The 15,162-nt window shown below is 44.0% G+C and overlaps 1 protein-coding gene across 3 annotated transcripts in view; it reads left to right on the forward strand.

Annotated features, from left to right (window-relative positions):
* The window catches only part of HECW1 (HECT, C2 and WW domain containing E3 ubiquitin protein ligase 1), a 444,141-nt gene that overhangs the window by 126,854 nt on the left and 302,125 nt on the right, over window positions 1–15,162 (forward strand). Inside the window, exon 3 of one of the 3 annotated variants that reach the window (XM_072760066.1) lies at window positions 14,284–14,341. The exons of the other annotated variants lie outside the window; for them this stretch is intronic. Within the exon in view, the coding sequence (XP_072616167.1) occupies window positions 14,315–14,341 (27 nt within the window). The 5' untranslated portion in view covers window positions 14,284–14,314. The remainder of the gene's footprint in view (window positions 1–14,283; window positions 14,342–15,162) is intronic. 3 annotated transcript variants of the gene reach the window in all.

Consider the following 15,162-nt stretch of genomic DNA (forward strand, 5'->3'; position numbering starts at 1 on the left):
ACACAAAATTAAAAGGCAAATGATACACTAGGAAAATATTTGCAACAAGCATGTTGGACAAAAGTTTAATATTTTAGGGTGCATAGAACTCCTGTACTTATGTAAAAAGTAATACCAAGCTTCCCCAAATAAGCACTCAAAGAGCAAGATCAGACAGTTAACAAAATGAGCAATGGGAATTTCCTAATTTTTATAATTATAATGTAGCTATATAAAATAATGCTTTATAGTGTGCGATTCTAGGTTATGGGTGTCTTTTGTTTCCTGTTTTCTGCTTTTGATTGCTTTCATATTTTCCACAGTAAGAATGAGTTTCTTATGAAATGAATGAAAAGAAGGAAGGAAGGAAGGAAGGAAGGAAGGAAGGAAGAAAGAAAGAAAGAAAGAAAGAAAGAAAGAAAGAAAGAACAATCCTATGTTGAAACCAAATGTAAAATGACTACTATAATTAAATTCAAGAAGAATTTAATTTTTATCCACTTTCTGGCAAGTAAAAGGCACTTCAGTGTTGGTTGTGCTCACCTTTCCTGAATTAAAGTCTTTGCAACCAGCTGACACCAGGCAGGAGCTAACATTTTGGAAAGATGCTTCATAGTATAGCAGCATTAGTGAGCCTCATAATAAAATTCATTGCGGTGGAAAATAGTCCTCAAAGACAGAATTCAGGGGCGCCTGGGCAGCTGAGTTGATGAAGCATCTACTTCGGCCCAGGTCATGATCCCAGGGTCCTAGGATGAACCCCTGCTCAGCGGGGAGCCTGCTTCTCCTTCTCTCCCTTCCTGCCCCCCCAGTCACCCTGCTGAGTCACACAGTGAGCTCTCTCTGTGTCAAATAAAATCTAAAAAAAAAAAAAAAAAAAAAAAGACAATTCAAAAACTCTGTTAAGAAAAGCCCTAGGACCATCAAGATAACTGATTGAGGCAAAAAATAATGAATTCATGCTAAAAAAGTGAGAGTTTAAGGAATAATATGGTCTACTTACATAATCTCACAGTATCCACAAGGTATTTATTAATTACAAGGGATCAAATAGTTTTACAGTAGAGAAACCTGGCAAACATCACCTTGACTAAATAATCAAAGTTAACAACATCAGAGGATCAGAGGTGGAGTAGTGCTAGCAGGTGCACAGGAGAGGGTACGTGCGGAATTCAGCGCCCCTTCCGTGGTGTTCTAGCCCAAAAAGCAGAGCCTGCAACTGATCACAAGGCACATTAGACAAATTTTAAGGTGAGAGATATTCTACAAAATCACCAGTCTGTACCCTGGAAGATTATCAGTGTCGTGAAATACAAAGAAAGGCAACTGAATGCAACACGTAACATGGGATCTTGGGGTTTTGTTTCCTCTAAATTACATTATTGAAAAATGGGCATAATCTGAATAAGGTCTATCGATTAGACACCAGAAGAGTGTCAATGTTAATTTCCTGATTTTTATAAATATACTGTAGTTACATAAAATAATTCCTTGCTTTTAGGAAATACACACCAAAGTATTCAGGAGTAAAGAGTCTACAGATTACTTTTCAATGGTTCAGAAAAAATTAGACATGCACACGTATCAATATGCACAATTATATAAATTATATATGTATGTATGCATGATGTGTGTGTGCTCTCACACAGGCAGAGAGAGAGAAAGGAAACACAGATATAGCCGAAGAGTACCATTTGGAGAATCTGTGTGCACTATATTAGGGAATTCATTGTAATATTCCCACAACTTTTCTGTAAGTCTGGAAGTTTGTCAAAATTAAAAAAAAATGTAAAGCAGAAAGTGGCTGGGTGGTAAATGCTTAGCCAAGCGTTAGTACTTTCTTTAAAGCCCTGGCTGGAGTGACCCTCATTTCCTGAACTTGGCACATCTTCCTTTAAAAAAAAAAGATTTTATTTACTTATTCATGAGGCAGAGACATAGGTGGAGGGAGAAGCAGGCTCGCCACAGAGAGCTTGATGTGAGACTCAATCCCAGGACCCCGGGATCACGCCCTGGGCTGAAGGCAGACACTCCACCGCTGAGCCACCCAGGTGCCCTTGCACACCTTCCTTGATACTGAGCTCTGAGTCTCTCTTGGTCCTGTAGGTGCCACGGGTCGAGTACTTTCCCTATGTTTTCCTACCTAAATCCACTGACAGCACTATGGAGTAGAGACCATCATAATCCTCATTTACAAGTGAATTTGAGTAGATTAAGTAACTTGCTCAAGATCCCAGAGCTGGAAAGCGGCAGATTCAGACTTGAACTCATACTTCTCTACCTCCCTCTGCCCTTCTGCTTGTTCCACATCTGGGAACCATCTGTCTCTCCCATCACAACCCTTTCAATGCAACTCTTTTTTTCCTAGGTATTTACAACCCTAAAAGCATCCCTGTGGTTCTTGCACATGATGTGGATTCACTGAATTGATTTGCACCAGCATATGTTATCCCATTTGCTCAGTGTGCCACCATTAAAATCATGTGGAAGTTCTGCCCTATTGTTCCTTAAACTGTTAGCTCCTGGATAGGGAAAATGAAGCAGCGACCTATTTCGTTAGGTCGGTAAATTTGAGGTTCTTTAGGCTCTTTGGCTTAAAGTGAGCAATCGCTGACACACCCTGGCTCTGGTTTGTCATGGTCCTCCTGGCCATGGCAGACAGTGCAAAGAGACAAGACACTAACCTCTCCTGGCAGGTCTTCTCCCTCCTACTGTCTCCCTGTTCCCGCTGCTATGATCTGAGACTGCTCTTACTCTAACGTGTAAATGCCTCCAGGAGGACCCAGTTTAAGTCTGTGAAACTCCAATTTTGTAATTGTGTTAGTGCCCTAAAGGGGACTTTCTGTTTGCCAGCTAAGAGATTGAAAAAGACTCAAGACAGCAGATCTAAGCAGGGAATGTAGACTTTGGATGGTACAAGAGCCTGTTTCCCCAGGTTTTCTATATTTTGACATAAAAATTTAGGGCAACCCGGTGGCTCAGCAATTTAGCGCCACCTTCAGCCCAGGGTGTGATCCTGGAGTCCCGGGATCGAGTCCCACGTCGGGCTCCCTGCTTCTCCCTCTGCCTGTGTCTCTGCCTCTCTCTCTCTCTCTCTGTCTCCATGAATAAATAAATAAAATCTTTAAAAAAAATTAGTAAATGCCAGAAATTAACTATGAGCCCTTCCCAGCAACACTGCACTGCAGCCACAGAGGAGAACTCAGTCTTCTCCCTTGTTAGCAAAGAATGTGTTCTTTGTGGGAAATATTAAGTGGGAAGGATACAATACATATCCTGACTTGATAACTACTAGGAGAAATTTGACCTGAGAGTTCACAGTTCCTAGGGGAAAGTGTTCATAAAGAACTTGGAATTTCAGTGAAAGAGAGAAACCAGCAAGTACAAAAAAGAAAAAGTAGAGGACTTGGTTGATTGGGATGGTTTGAATGGAACATAGGAGAGAAGAAAATCTCTTAGATCCTTGTCATTCCACAAGTTTATATTGGTGCCAAAACCTCCTCCTCACTCATGAAACAGAAGACTTTTCTTTTAAAGAAGGTCAGTTTAGGGAAATGCCAAGTGCTGGTTGGTGCCGAAGAATCGGGATATGCCACCTTCCACTGAGCAGTGGGTTCAATTCAGAAGGGAGGCAGAGTGGAGGCTGGTGTGCAGCTACGTCAATCTGCTTTGGCTGATTATGTTGTAAAACAAATATCCACACAATTTGCTTTTCTTAGGTAGACTGTGAAACAAGCATCTTCACAACCTCTTGGCTTTTCCTACAAATATTTATTCCTCCTTCACGTCACATCCGCATTTGGGCTGTAGGTTAGCTACAGCTCTCCTTCCCTTTGTGGGTTGGGCTGCATGTATATTCTTCCTTCTGAGGTATAGCCTGATGGCACAGCTCTAGTAGAGCTGGAAATGCTGTTGTTGGGGGAGAGGGAACAGGAGCAAAAGGCTGGTGTAAACTCATGATAACTCTTAAAACTTCTTGCTCGGAAGTGGACATCTCATTTAGTTGGCCAGAGCATATTACATATCACATGGTCAAGTCCCAAGTGTATGAGGTAGGTGTTTCTAGTCTTGCCACAGATAGCATGAGCAGGTCACACAGCAGGCAGGGATGTGTGATCTCTGCAGAGGGGAGTGGAATGATTGGGGGGCATCATAACGCATCCTTTAATAGTGAGTAGTGTTGCCATCACAGCCAACTATCCTTTCATTGTTAAGTCATACATCCACTTGTATTTGTTTATTATGACAGAAAACATGAGGTCTTTGGATGAGAGAACGGACTGATTTCCATGCAATCTCACCATCATTTCCTCTTGGGATGAAGTGATGGGAGCCAGATATTCCCTGTACAGGCAGGGGTGTGTGCCAAGGAGAGAAACCCCAAAATTATGAATCTCGGTGCTTATATAGGAGTGACTGGCACATCTGGCTCTCTTCCTCTTCCGAGAAAGGAAGAGAGACCTTTGTTCTGGAATATAACGAAACCCTATCTGAGGAGAGGGGGCAAAAGACTCACACCCCTGCATGTAAACGGATGTCTCCAGAGGAGAAGGGACTACATCTTCCCAGAGGTCTCTATCTTTAGAGTGGCTGTTAACCACTCTCTAACCCAGGTGCCAGTGCTCTTTGCTCAGAAACCCCTTAACCACCAGAAATGATAATATTCATAGACCATTTTTCCTGATAATTGTGCTATTTAATGTTCTAATTTTTAAGATTGTTAAAGTTGTTGTTAAGTTTTATCAGACCCATGTTTTCAGAGGTGGAAATGAGAACCCCTCTGGTTCACAGTCCTCCATGGGTGAATATTCTCCAGCTGAAATGCTGAGACCAACCAAAGTGAAAACCTCACCCTTGTCTCCCTATCCCGGCTGGTTGTCATTATTGGGTGAGATATTACATCTGGAAACTCTTCACATTCATATACACCATCAATTGCAGAAAAGAAACCACAACTTAGATATTATCATTTTTCTTGCCTTTCAGCCCTCAACATCTCAGCGTTGGGTGGCACAATTTTTTTTACATTTAGTCCCTAGGACTTCTGAGATGCCATTGTGGAAAATATGGGCATTGAGCACACATTGTCATATGTATCTGGGGCAGCATATTCCTATGGATTTAATATCTTTATGGATTATACATTCAGAGAAAATCTGCTATTGTTTGTTTTTCAATGTCTGAGAAACTCTTCCATGTGTCTGTCGAGTCTTAAAGTGTTGTCCAGTGGAAAAACGTGTGACTGAAAGAGACGGCAGTTCTATCCAGTTACTAGAATGACTAGCAGTGACAGAGGTTACTAGATGCTTCTCCCTCCCCCAGGTACAACTTCTACGAAAATAATTTTATGAGAAGTTTCCTAGATGACGCACAATGACAGTGCTCTGGAGCCTAGGAATAGTGACTGATATATCTGTCTCCAGAACTGATTTCCAGGATACTGAGAGTGACCAGTGCCCAGAGGACCAGGACCAGACCTCTGCGTACCTGCATATCACCTGCCCTCGGTAGCTCCCAGCCAACACCAACCCAGCTGCCTCCATTTGCTTCTCTCGTCCTGTTCTCATTTGGCTCTTCCACTCCCCAAAATGAAATGAAGTGGATGTAATATATTCAAAATCGATAAATATTTTTATAAACTCATGTATTTCAAGAGATACGGTGGGCATGATAGGAGCTGTGATGCCCACAATAAGCAAAGATAGAATTGGAGAGAGGGGTGCAAACTGATTACAGTTTCAAGCAAGGGAAAGAGAAGTGGCTTCATACTATCCAGCAAGAAGTGTCACTGTAGGGAGCTGAGCGGGTAAGGAGCGGCAAGTGTTCCCTTCAGTCTGTGAGAGCTGCGCACGATCAGATGGCTGCTAGACCAACACAAGCTTAGCGGAGGGCATTACACAGTAAGTGCAATACAGCCTTGCCCATGACAACACTCTTCTCTCTATAATTCTGACCAAATTCTCACAACTCCCAGCGCCCCCACCCTGCTCATGCCACCTTTGTGTGCATTCTTGCAAGGTCTCCCTTCTCTCCCCTTCCCTGTGCTCTTAAACCAGCAGCTAGAGACATTCTGTTCTTTGCCAGCCAGGTCGTGCCACTTGCCTGCTTGGAGCTCTCCAGCGACTCCCTACCTCACTCCATATAGATAGCGTAGCACTTCCACTGAACTAGCCTAGTTCCTGGCACCTAGCACCATCCAGCCCCATGCTACATCTTCAACTTCATTTCCTACCGTTCTCCCCTCTGTTTTCTTAGCTCTGGATGGCCACACTGGCCTCCCTGCTGTTTCTCAAAAATACCCCAGGCACGTTTGCACTTGCTGTTTTCTTTGACTGAAACCATCTTTCCCTAGACATCTTCTCGGACACTTCCTTTTCTTCCTCCGTTCTTTACTCAACATCTTTCCTTCAAGAAACCCAATCTAAAATGTCATCTCCTACTACATTTTAACATTTCATTTCTCATTTATTGTTTTGTCTTTAAGTTTCTCACCATCTAACATGTGTATTTTTCTTATTTATTGTGAGGTTTTTTGGGTTGCTCTCTCCTCTCAAACATGAGGTGCACAGCCAGGGCTCATAGTCTGTGGTATTCACTAACACTGCATCATCTCCAGAGGCTGGTGTGTGGTTGGCCTTCAATGAATACTTGTTGAATACATGACTGAATGAAAAGACTACGCCACGTGAAGCCCTATAGGGAAATAAATGCACAGCAGGTAAAAGCAAATGTCAGGTCACTTTGTGACTATCCAGGGTTTAGGCAGCGGACCCAAAGCCAGGTCCCATTAGTCCTCCTCCACCTAATCTCATTGACTCGAGATTGACCAGCAAATCAGACCAATCCCCTGCCAGAGCCATGGTCCAGATCCGAGTCCTGACCACCCTTATACCTTTGAGGCCCAGCCCCAGCACACCTGGAGGGAGAAGACCTGGGAAATGGGGAAACCCTCACCTGGAACCAGAAAGAACCTTGCTTGAGGGGTTCCAGAGCTCTTCCCTTTGAGATGTTGAAGAAGATAGAGCTCATTCTATGTCTCCTCACATGGGGGAGCCCCACAGAGAACCGCCTGCCCCTATTCCAGGAGTGGCTACCAGGGAAGGAGACTTTGGTCCTTCCTACAGGGGGGTGTAGAAGGGAGTCGACCTTCTCTGGCCAGTGAACCCCAGAACAGCAAAAAAAAAAAAAAAAGTTAATATTTGACCACACATGGTAATAAAACCTGATAAAACCAGGGACACCTGAGTGGTTCAGTGGTTGAGCGTCTGCCTTTGGCTCAGGTCATGATCCCGGGGTTCTGGGATTGAGTCCCACATCAGGCTCCCCACAGGGAGCCTGCTTCTCCCTCTGCCGGTGTCTCTGCATCTCTCTGTATCTCTCATGAATAAATAAAATAAAATCTTTAAAAAATGATAAAACCTGAGCATGAGTACTAGGCTGATAAAAAGGATCTGAAACAGAAGGCAGTGGAGTTCCATTTTTCCAAAAAATGCAGAATAAGAAATGTTATCCTTTGTCCCAAACCCAGGATAATTTTAGAAACCATTTTGAAATTTTAAGAAAGAAAACATGAACTACAAACATGAGCCTACATGACAAAAGCTACAGATATTAATTTAAAAAATCAAGACAGGAATTTGGTAAGTGAAGACACAGATCGTGCTCCTGGTTGGAATAACTTAATGTATAAATTCTTCCCATATTCATTCATTTAACTTAATCCCACCAAAAAGATCCATGGGATTTTTATGTTCTAGAATGTGGTTGAGTGTGAGGATTGAGTTCCACTGAATCTTGGGCAGAGTCCTCTGTATGAATGTCGCCAGCACTCTTTGGTCCCCTGCCTTGTAAGTGCCTCGTGATAAACATAATGCTGTTATGGCATTTTTAGATGGCCCCCTGCATCCACAGCAATCCTAGTTCTCCAGTTCCAGACAAATAAAAATGCAAGCAAAGCTAGGAGATTTTTGAGAAGAATTTATATCAAAAATTAGTGAAGGGGGTATTGTGCTACCCAATGTGCTATATTACTATAAATATATAGTAACGAGGTTTATATGCTTTACTCTGTGCACATGTATACACACGTACACACAAACCTGAAAACTTCATGTGTCAATATGTGAATACAGAGAATAGAAGAGATTGATCATCTTGAAATACATGAGTTTATAAAAATATTTATCGATTTTGAATATATTAAATGATTGCTTAACAAGTAGCACTTGGAAAACTATTTGTGAGGGCAAAATCTCAAAATGAAACAGATGGTAAATGTAATAAGCCGTGCACAAAAATACATTTCAGAAAGATTAGACTATACAGTGGAAACTGGAAGAAAAAAATGTTAAAAGGACAGGGAGAAAAAGTGCCACTGTTTTCCCCGAGGACGAGCTGGAGTTCCAGAAGGCATAGCCCCGTTAGTGTCTGTCTTAAAGGTATTACCAACCAAAATAACTTTTATATATATATATATCACTGAACAGGAACTGCCAGGACCCTCCTCAGCTCTTACATTCAATGCTCTGACAGGTTGTGTACTCAGTTGGTCTGGTCTACATGTGTTGGCTCCTTTGGGCAGGGACCAGGTCCATCTGCACTCCAGCCTGCTCCTTAGTCTTTTGGGCCCTTGGCAAGTTACACCACCACCCCATGCTTAGCTTCCTCGCCTACAAGCTGCAGGCAGTGATAGCCTCTGTCTCCCGGGGCTGCTGCAAGGCCTAGGGCCTTCCTCTATGTAAAGCAATTAGAAAGGGTCCTGGCGCATTGAAAGCCATATAAATACCAGATATTAGCTCTCACCGTGGTGTTTTTCCAATGCTAATATGCTAGGCAAGTGGTAGGCGGTCAATAAGTGGATGACTCTGAGCCTGCCTTGCTAGCTAGCACCTCTTTGGCTCGCTAAGGATGCAGGCAAACCTCAGCCCTCAGGGACAGCTGGTGACAGATTTTGAAAATAGAGGCAGAAGTGCAGTTCACCAGCCTTTTTCTTCTGCCACTTGGAGCATGAAAAACACCAAGCATGATGAAGGCTGCACTTATCTACGATACGTGAGTTAAATGAGCCAATGAAAACACTGTAAGGGAGCTGCTGGCTGCTGAGGACAGTGGTAAGCTCGTATGTTTTGCATCATTCTGCCCCATTGTACTGCTTATTGTGCAAGGAAAATGTTTTGATAGGCTGTCGCAGAAATCTGTTTCTAATGAAAACATCCTGAGATCAGCTCTTATTCTTAGAAGACAGCTTTGTTGTGGAGTTAGTCAAGGATGGAGTTCTGTTAGGAGAATTTCCCCATCGCAGATGTCCTGCGGTTGGAACATGAAGGTTGAGGAAAAGCAAACAGCCATGGGCTGAGCAGCAGTAAATCTCAGCCCTGGGAAGGATGGAGTGGTGGGGCAGGGACCCAGCTCCTGGCCTTGAACACCCACCCATTAACCGTAGCAGGAGAGCTCTTGGAGGCTGCCTCCACCTCGTCCTCACCACCTTGGCTGCAGGACTCAGCCTCGCCCCTCCTCGTGGCATTGCTGTTCAGGGTTGAGGTCTGAGGAAGAAGGTACTGGGAGGAGGAGGCTGCACTCGCGTATTTATGTTGCCTGCTCATGGAGTTGGAACTGTCCCTGTAAGGACAAGCTGGTCATCTTTGGAACAAGTCTTCCTTAGAATCAGCATGAGATCGTTGGGTCAGGAAGAAAATGTCAAATGGGAAGTTTGGTCAACTTGGAAGTTTAAAGTCAAGACATTTTTATTTTAGAGATTATTACTAATAGAGATTATTAATAGAGATTCCAATAGAAGTTGGAAGTTTAAAGTCAAGACATTTTCATTTTAGAGATTATTATTAATTAATGGTTATGCCAGAGAATTGGAGAAATATATGAACAAATGGCAATAAAAATATACTAACAAGATGAATATTAAAATATAAAATATAAGATGAGTACCTCACTTATGCCACTGAGTCCATGTTTGTTGAGAAAAGACTAGCCAGTTTGTCAAAGTCCCCCCTCCCTTTTTTTTTAATTTAAGAGAGATCATCTGTGTGAATGGTAAGACCTGAGAATTTGGAAGGCACTGTAAGTCATTAATGACATGAAGTGATGCTGTGGCTCAAAAAGACACCTCCTCCCAAGACAAGGAATTCAATGATAGTAATACCCTTAAGGTTATGTGACGGTAAATCTTATATGTCCTGAAAATGTAAATGGCATCAAGGCAGGTGACGGGAAGAAATGAGCTTGGGATGCAACAAGACGGGATAGACCCCTCAGTGGTGCCGACGAGTTCATGGTCATGACATTGAGAATAGGACCCGACTCATTTGTGTCAGTGCATTGTCCCACTGACTGTTAGTAGAGGGGTCCTTGCTGTGACACTGACATGACGGAGGATCTAGTGACACAGCTTGTTACTTGGGATCTCTCAATAAGAATCCTCCTATTAAATCGGCGAGTGTAATATTCTGGTCTCCAAGAAGAAATAAGCTTTTAAGAATCTCATTCAAAACATGTACCGTTGAGCTTAATTTGTCCTTCCAGGCGGGTCTGTTGTGTTGTACTTGGAATTGCCCACGTGCAACTTGGCATCTCCTGTTGGAACTCAATCGATCCTAATTGTCAGTCATCCATTCTGAGGACAACCCAAAGTAATTGATAGTCACGACTGCAGTCTTGTACGGGGGTGATTGTGCTAGTTGACAGCTTTCTGAGGGTATCGGATACATCTGCTTAAAGTAAGTGTAAATTGTTTTTAGATATCACAAGCCTCCTTGGAAGGCCAGAAACTCTGGGGCTTCGTTTCCAGGATGCCCACCCCCAGGCCTGCTGGGACTTGCTGGGACCTGGCACCCAGAAGGTGGCACTTTGAGTAGGCTTCCCTCAAACCGCTTCTTAGAAATGAGAAACCCATTCCAATCAGAATCTCTAGTTTTCTTCAGGGGTAGGCTTATGAGTGATTTTTTGTCATATTGTCTGTATGGCTTGGCATTTTAAACAGCAAATGTACATTGCTTCTATAATTACCAAAACAGGGTTTTTTTTTAAAAAAAAATCTGTCATCTTTTATATTGCTTCCTTTTATCCATTCCACCCATAATGGTATTGATCACTTCCTAAAAAAACCCTTCACTTCCTAGATGCAGACCAAATGGAGCTGGAGAAAAGCAAAACAACAGAATTTTTAACCTGTGACAGGTCACTGTGTTACGCATTCTGTATTAGCTTTTAACCTCAGCGCATTTGGATAGGGGCAGGGTCAATATTGGCCCTGTATTAATACCTTAGCCAGTTTATTTGATTTTTAATAATGGTAACTTCTCCCCTGGTGACCTGGTAGCGGGGGGGAGAGTGTTGGCACCTGTCAGCCTTGATCCCTAGAATGACGCTGTTGCAGGATAAGTTCACAGGGCACGTGCATCATTGTTGGGGGCCTCAGAGGGCTGACTTGGGGACCGTGAAGGATTGGCCTCATCAAAGGCTGTGCATATCAGCCACACCTGCCCTGCTGTTAGGGCTTCTACCACAGGCCCTACTGCAATGATCTTCAGAAGTGTCCTTCCTGCTCGGTTTTCCTGTTACCCTGTGCAGTGGGCTCTGAGTGTGTCCCCAAGGGTCATAGACCCTTGACTGCAGTAGTTGAAGTAGATACAACTGCATATAAATGCTCATGCATTTGAAGGAGGAATCATCTAATCTCAGATTACTTACAAGGTACAACTTTATTGGTCCCCAATACTGTCAGTTGTCTTTTCCTATTGAGGTTTCCTCTACTTGAAATCTTTGAAGAGCCTGGGTGGACTTGTAAGGTTACATGGGCCAAAAGCAAAGGGTAGAGCACTTTTCTGGTTGCATTCATGTAGACAATCACTTTGTCCCCATTTCATTCTTTAACTTCCTTGGGCTCCAGCTTATTCTTGATGGAAGAGGTTCCATCCAGGTCCTGGTTGGTGGAGTGGTATGAGATTTAGGGATCTAGAGCTGGATCTTTTTAAATCCCCACTCGTTTTATTTATAAAGTCTCCACTCTGCTCTCATTCTCCTTTGCCAGTGTCAAGTTTTGCAGCTAACCTACTAGGAAACTGTAAAAAACCAATTTACAGGAAACTGTAAAGTAAAATACACAAGTACTCCCCCGGGTTAAGTGCTAAATCAGTAACATGTAATTTGAATGGTCTCTCTTCTGCTTACTCTTCTAATGTGCATGTGTATGTTTGATTAATTGGATCAACATTTGGCTTGGGACAGGTGCATCAGGATGCTTCTTCTATGTCTTCTGAAGTCTAGACTGTGAGTTCCTCAAGGACATAAACAGTCCTGCATCATTCAGCAATTCTTTCATCCATCCAGTTCTCAGGGCACATGGTGAGCAAGCCCTTGTACCGGGTCTGCACTCAGTACTGACGTTGGCAGCCTCAGTTCCTAGAGAACTTCAGGTTGACTTTGCAAGACAGACATTAAATAAATCACACAAATAGTTCTTTAAAATTCTTTTCAAAAATAAGTACAGGGTATTGCTCCAGGGGCATTTGTTCTGGCTGAGGTCCCAGGGGACCGAGGACTAAAGGTTGTAGGGGAGGACTGGAGGAAGCATGTTTCACACAGAGGGAACAGCATGCTGGCATCCCCAAGAAAGAGAAGCAAGTGCCTCTGAAGACGTAAAATGCCCCAAGTGGCTGGGCTGTCATGCATGGGGTGGGCAGGAGGGCCAGGGAGGCCGCAGGCCCAGATCTATTTTGTGTGCTTGAAATGTCTCAACCTGTCTCAAATTTTAGCCTAAAAGAAGTATGAAGCCACTAAAGCAAGGAAGTGCCATAATCTGATGTCCTTTTATAAAAAGCATTCTACGTGTTGTAGAGAATGTATATGGGGCATGGGTAGGGTGGGAAGACTGATTCTGGTCAGTTGAGTTTGGGTAGGAGAGAGGCTTGAGCCACGATGAAGGAGTAGAAATGGTGAGAAGCAACGCATTCTAGAATGGTTAAGAACTAGTAGCCAAAGGTACTGACAGTGGGACCTAGTGGCTAAGGAACTGTTTACTGAGTCTGGGCTCCAGGTGTGGGGACAAAGATCCTGAGTTCCGTTTGAACTGTGTTTGAGGGCTGTGAGAAGCCCCAGTGGATGATGTTGGTTTGCAGTTCAGATGAGAGTGCTGAGCTGTGGGAATTGTCAATTTGGGAATTGTCAATGTGTGGATAGTAACTGAGGCCATGGATGGGAATATGGGTGTGAATATAGGAGGGTCTGAGGACTTCAAACATGGAAAAGGTGAGTGCGGAAGGGCCTTCATATGGAGCAGGGCTGGGCCAGCCTGGGGAGCAGGGAAAAGGGTGAAGCCCCTCTGTTTCCTCACCACTGAGAAGCCAAATAGTGTCCAGAAAGGGGAGGGGGATCTGAGTACAGGGGCCTCAAATTCTGTCTCCTATGCAAATCTGCTCAGGCCAGGGGTGAGGATATAATCTACGCATGCAGAGTGCAAGCTTGCGACTTGTTTCTTACACAAACCCGTTTGTCAGCAAAGCTTCAGGTTTCACTGGGGTTTTTGGAAAGCTGATATCATATCCCACTTTTTTCTGGAGTAAGACCCTATTGATCCCTCTCATAGCAACTTTAACTTCAGAGGAAGATGAGTCCATAAAATCAGAATAAAAACTCATGAACCACAGTGATACTGGGATTAACAGGACCCTGATGGAAAACCATTAGCAACTTTCCGATGCCTGGCATCTCTCCATCAAACCCCTAATTTTTGACCTGGTTTCTCTATACTGAAATGCAGATGCTGTGGTCAGTGGCTGCTATTGGGGGGCAATACTCTACTGGCCACGTAGGGGACAGTGCTCTCTCTGGAATCTTTCACATCTGAGTACGTGCACTGAAATGAGTCAGTGATATTTCCAGCAGTTTCACTGTAGATCTGGTTCCTTTGTGGTTGAGGGAGTCTGGCAAGTGGAGCATGTCTGAGAATGCCTTTAGGTAGGTTTCCCATCTCCTCCCCGCAAGCCCCACACCAAATTCTTGTTTCCTGAAAAAAAAATATTTTTTTCTAGTCCCATGATTCGTACTCCTTAACATTAAATCTTCAAATGTATAGCAAAATACTCCTGCCATGAGATAATGTTGCTTGCTACATTTTTCTCCTGCTTCCTGAAAACGATTACGATCCTCGTGTAATTTTTCCCTTTACGTGTTGATTGCCCAAGCTAGGTATCTCGGTGGGGGTGGGGGCACAGCTTTCTTCTTTCGGGTAATGTCGCTGATTTTGTTTGCTTGGGATACACGCTGAGTTAACCTCGTTGGACTTTTCCCCAGGAATTGATGCGCGTACACGTGGTGGGTCATTATGCTGCTGCACCTGTGTAGTGTGAAGGTCAGTGTGTTTTTCTGATTATAAGAACCCATCCATGTCATTCCATTATAAACCCACTCCACTCATAATGGAATGTGCCTCAGTCCACAGCCCACTGTGGTTGCCCGGCCCAGGAATTCTCTCAAGTGCAGCTCTGACATTTGAGATCCATCACCCGCCCACCCCCTGCCACCTGCATCCACCCCTATTTGACTGTGCTCCATTTTGAGATGATGTTTTTTGCATGTCAAGTTTCCCCTGTGTGATGTGAACCTACAGTTGTCGCAAGTGAATTTATACCTGGAAACAAGCACCCACTCTGTCGTGGTCCTTCCAAAACTGCAGCTGAGGACTCTGCTGGGCTGTGGGGAATTACCTACAGTTGATGTGGATACACAGAAATTCACGTGGAGACCAGAGCAGCAATCTCTCCACCTGACTCGGTCAGACCAGCCATCAGGAGGCTGCTGGTTCATTGGAAGGGGCCCCTTGCAGCTGGGGGAGCCCCCCTGAGATGGGCTTTCCCCACATCCCCGCAGACTTCATGCCAAGTCCCCTCCTTCCCGGATCTCAGAGCCTTACACCTTTCAGTAACAGCCCTGGTTTACAATAATCACAGCTCACATTACCCGGACACCATGTGTCATGATATATGTTAGATGCTTTTTCTGCATGAATCCCCTCTACCCGCAACAATCTGAAGAGGTAGGTATGACCACTGTTCCCATCTTATGTTCAAGGGAACTGGGTGTACAGGGCTGTGTCACTGCTGAGTCTCTGGGTGGGTAAGTGAGGAGCAGGGACCTGCCTGTCTGAGCTGGCATCTCCATCCACAGGCCCCA

The sequence above is a fragment of the Vulpes vulpes genome, chromosome 5, assembly GCF_048418805.1.
Source record: "Vulpes vulpes isolate BD-2025 chromosome 5, VulVul3, whole genome shotgun sequence".
Classification (NCBI taxonomy): Eukaryota; Metazoa; Chordata; class Mammalia; order Carnivora; family Canidae; genus Vulpes; species Vulpes vulpes.